General features: G+C 32.6%; 1 protein-coding gene across 1 annotated transcript in view; it reads left to right on the plus strand.

The window, feature by feature from the left end:
• ndufs8b (NADH:ubiquinone oxidoreductase core subunit S8b) overlaps positions 1 to 3,755 on the plus strand; it is a 13,343-nt gene extending 9,588 nt beyond the window's left edge. The window contains exon 7 of the mRNA XM_061930689.2: positions 3,450 to 3,755. Within this exon, the coding sequence (XP_061786673.1) occupies positions 3,450 to 3,581 (132 nt within the window). The 3' untranslated portion in view covers positions 3,582 to 3,755. The remainder of the gene's footprint in view (positions 1 to 3,449) is intronic.
• Positions 3,756 to 5,000: the final 1,245 nt, after the last annotated feature.

A 5,000-nucleotide genomic window follows, 5' to 3' on the forward strand; every position in this document is an offset into this window, starting at 1 on the left:
GGGGAGTCTAACTGGTTTTCACCGAGGGCCACATCGCAGTTGCGGCTGGCCTCAGAGGGCCGCTTGTAACCGTGAATAATTTATGGACATAAATGTATGAGGATTCATACACTGCCTATGCATTTGATTATTTATATATATATATATATATATATATATATATATATATATATATATATATATATATATATATATATATATAATTTTTTTAATTTTTAGATTTTGCAGTAAAAACAACTGGCAGGTCAGTCGCTACAGTTTTACTGTAAAATGCATGGTGGTTTTTACAGCATATTACTCTAAATGGAAAAAGGGTACTATAGATTTTGTAGGACAAAATCCTGGCAGCTGCCAGTTTTTTACTGTATATTCTACAGTATTGTTATTTTTTACAATGTACAGTTGCATGGAAAACTTGCTTTGAAATCATAAGTCAAGCACATATTTGTCATTATTGTTTTTATTTGAACAAAAAAGTTTTAAATAAAGTTCGACTCCCCTGGTGTAAATGAATTCCTGCCAAATTAGGACTATTTTTTAGCATAAAAAAAGTTTTGAACATTACAAAGCTGAATAGGAATTAAAAAACACACCTACATAGTCACCTTTAACGCTAATTAATCCAACATAATAATGCTGTGGAGGCTGAGCCAATCAGTGGCCACGATACTGAACAGCACGCTCTGATTGGTTTGGTCTAACCTAGTGGCCAAAACTAGTGTAGTATTAAAGTTAAAGTGCCAATGATTGTCACACACACACTAGGTGTGGCGAACTTATTCTCTGCATTTGACCCATCACCCTTGATCACCCCCTGGGAGGTGAGGGGAGCAGTGAGCAGCAGCGGTGGCCGTGCCCGGGAATAATTTTTGGTGATTTAACCCCCAATTCCAACCCCTGATGCTGAGTGCCAAGAAGGGAGGTAATGGCTCCCATTTTTATAGTCTTTGGTATGACTATGCCGGGGTTTGAACTCACAACCTACCCATCTCAGGGCGGACACTCTAACCACTAGGCCAGTGGTTCTCAACCTTTTTTCAGTGATGTACCCACTGTGAATTTTTTTTTAATTCAAGTACCCCCTAATCAGAGCAAAGCATTTTTGGTTGAAAAAAAGAGATAAAGAAGTAAAATACAGCACTATGTCATCAGCTTTTTTTTCACACATTTTTGCTCGTTTTTTATTTTTTTATTTTTTTTATTTTTTTATTTTACATTCTTACTTTTGATCTTTAAAGGTTGGACACCCCTGAGTTATTAGTATATAATTGTCAGTTGTTTTCTCATTACATCACACATTTTTGCTCGTTTTTATTTATTTATTCTTACTGTTGTTTTTTTGTTTTTTCAAATTTGGACACCTCTGAGTTATTGGTATAAAATTGTCAGTTTTTTCTCATTACATCACAAATTTTTGCTCTTTTTTTTTTTTTTTTTTTTTTTTTTTTTTAATACATTCTTACTGTTGATTTTTAAAAGTTGGACACCCCTGAGTTATTTGTATATAATTGTCGTTTTTTTTTTCTCATTACATCACAAATTTTTGCTTTTTTTTTTAAATTGATTGATTTATTTTGTTTTTTTCCATTCTTACTGTTGATTTTTTTAAATTTGGACACCCCTGAGTTATTAGTATATAATTGTCAGTTTTTTTCTCATTACATCACAAATTTTTGCTCGTTTTTATTTATTTTATTTTTTTTTTTACATTCTTACTTTTGATCTTTAAAAGTTAGGCACCCCTGAGTTATTAGTATATAATTGTCAGTTTTTTTCTCATTACATGACACATTTATGCTCATTTTTATTTATTTACTCTTACTGTTTGTTGTTTTTTTTTTTCAAATTTGGACACCCCTGAGTTATTGGTATAAAATTGTCAGTTTTTTTCTCATAACATCACAAATTTTTGCTCGGTTTTTATTTGTATATTTTACACTCTTACTGTTGATTTTTTTAATTTGGACACCCCTGAGTTATTAGTATATAATTGTCAGTTTTTTTCTCATTACATCACACATTTTTGCTCGTTTTTAAAAAAAAAAAAAAAATTTTTTTTTTTTTACATTCTTACTTTTGTTTTTTAAAAGTTGGACACCCCTGACTTATTAGTATATAATTGTCAGTTTTTTTTTCATTACATCACAAATTTGTGCTCGGTTTTTATTTGTATTTTTTACACTCTTACTGTTTGATTTTTTAAATGTGGACACCCCTGAGTTATTAGTATATAATTGTCAGTTTTTTTCTCATTACCGGTACATCACACATTTTTGCTCGTTTTTAAAAAAAAATAAAAATTTTTTTTTTTTTTTTTTTTTTTTTACATTCTTACTTTTGTTTTTTAAAAGTTGGACACCCCTGACTTATTAGTATATAATTGTCAGTTTTTTTCTCATTACATCACAAATTTGTGCTCGGTTTTTATTTGTATTTTTTACACTCTTATTGTTGATTTTTTAAATTTGGACACCCCTGAGTTATAAGTATATAATTGTCAGTTTTTTTCTCATTACATCACACATTTATGCTCATTTTTATTTATTTACTCTTACTGTTTGTTGTTGTTTTTTTCCCAAATTTGGACACCCCTGAGTTATTGGTATAAAATTGTCAGTTTTTTTCTCATAACATCACACATTTTTGCTCGGTTTTTATTCGTATTTTTTACACTCTTACTGTTGATTTTTTAAATTTGGACACCCTTGAGTTATTAGTATATAATTGTCAGTTTTTTTCTCATTACATCACACATTTTTGCTCGTTTTCAAAAAAATGTTTTTTTTTTTTTTTTTTTTTTTTACATTCTTACTTTTGATTTTTAAAAGTTGGACACCCCTGACTTATTAGTATATAATTCTCAGTTTTTTTCTCATTACATAACACATTTGTGCTCGGTTTTTATTAGTATTTTTTTACACTCTTACTGTTGATTTTTTTTAATTTGGACACCCCTGAGTTATTAGTATATAATTGTCAGTTTTTTTCTCATTACATCACACATTTTTGCTCATTTTTATTTATTTATTCTTACTGTTGTTTTTTTTGTTTGTTTTTTCAAATTTGGACACCCCTGAGTTATTGGTATAAAATTGTCCGGTTTTTTCTCATTACATCACAAATTTTTGCTCTTTTTTTTATTTATTTTTTTATTTTTATTTATTTTATTTTATTTTTTTCATTTTTACTGTTGATTTTTTAAATTTGGACACCCCTGAGTTATTAGTACATAATTGTCAGTTCCCGGGCGCGGCCACCGCCACCGCTGCTGCTCACTGCTCCCCTCACCTCCCAGGGGGTGATCAAGGGTGATGGGTCAAATGCAGAGAATCATTTCGCCACACCTAGTGTGTGTGTGACAATCATTGCTACTTTAACGTTTTAACTTTAACATGCAGTTGAACAGTTTGTACCTTTCTTAGACGTGCGTGGTTGTTCTTTTTCCACAGGGCCCAAACTTTGAGTTCTCGACAGAAACACACGAGGAGCTGCTGTACAACAAAGAGAAGCTGCTCAACAATGGAGACCGATGGGAGGCTGAGATCGCAGCCAACATCCAAGCAGACTACCTGTACAGATAAGACTGGTCAGTGTGCCAGCAGGATGTGCCTGCATCACAGGCTGTCATCATGTCTTACACATGCACACGCTTTTGTTAGCTACATGAATAACTTATTCTTTCACAGCCAGTACTTGTCTTCATGTTTTCCTCACACTATGAAAATCTGGAAATAAAGTAGGTTTTCAAAAGGTAACTACTGTGTGTATGTGCTGTGTGGTTTCCTGCAGACCAGCATCTTTTGCCTTCATTCAGCTGGGTTAGGTCGTGTCCACATTTGGAATCATGAGTCCATAATTAACCAGACGGAACCTCAAGATGTCAGAGTGTACCTCAATGGTAAAGGGCATTCAACCCTATTTTTACACTCAAACAAGTTGTACTGGGTTTTAAATGTCATGAAATAAATGCTTATGAAACAATATAGCATTACTTTTTTTCTAGAGATGTCCGATAATGGCTTTTTTGCTGATATTGTCCAACTCTTAATTACCGATACCGATCTCAACCGATAACGATATATACAGTCGTGGAATGAACACATTATTTTGCCTAATTTTGTTGTGATGCCCCGCTGGATGCATTAAACAATGTAACAAGGTTTTCCAAAATAAATCAACTCAAGTTATGGGAAAAAATGCCAACATGGCACTGCCATATTTATTATTGAAGTCACAAAGTGCATTATTAGTGGGCGGTTGGTGTATATTGTAGCGTCCCGGGAGAGTTAGTGTTGCAAGGGATTCTGGGTATTTGTTCTGTTGTGTTTACCGTATTTTTCGGACTATAAGTCACACTTTTTTTTCATAGTTTGGCTGGCGGTGCGATTTATAATCCGGAGCGACTTATGTGTGAAATTATTAACACATTAGCGTAAAATATCAAATAATATTATTGATCTCATTCACGTAAGAGACTAGACGTATAAGATTTCATGGTATTTAGCGATTAGGAGTGACAGATTGTTTGGTAAACGTATAGCATGTTCTATATGTTATAGTTATTTGAATGACTCTTACCATAATATGTTACATTAACATACCAGTTGGTTATTTATGCCTCATATAACGTACACTTATTCAACCTGTTGTTCACTATTCTTTATTTATTTTAAATTGCCTTTCAAATGTCTATTCTTGGTGTTGGCTTTTATCAAATACATTTCCCCAAAAAATGCGACTTATACTCCAGTGCGACATATATGTTTTTAACCTTCTTTATTATGCATTTTCGGCCGGTGCGACTTATACTCCGAAAAATACGGTATGTTGTGTTACGGTGCGGATGTTCTCCCGAAATGTGTTTGTCATTCTTGTTTGGTGTGGGTTCACAGTGTGGCGCATATTTGTAACAGTGTTAAAGTTGTTTATACGGCCACCCTCAGTGTGACCTGTATGGCTGTTTACCAAGTGTATATATATATATATATATATATATATAT

Source organism: Nerophis lumbriciformis, linkage group LG36, assembly GCF_033978685.3.
Source record: "Nerophis lumbriciformis linkage group LG36, RoL_Nlum_v2.1, whole genome shotgun sequence".
In the NCBI taxonomy this organism is placed as follows: Eukaryota; Metazoa; Chordata; class Actinopteri; order Syngnathiformes; family Syngnathidae; genus Nerophis; species Nerophis lumbriciformis.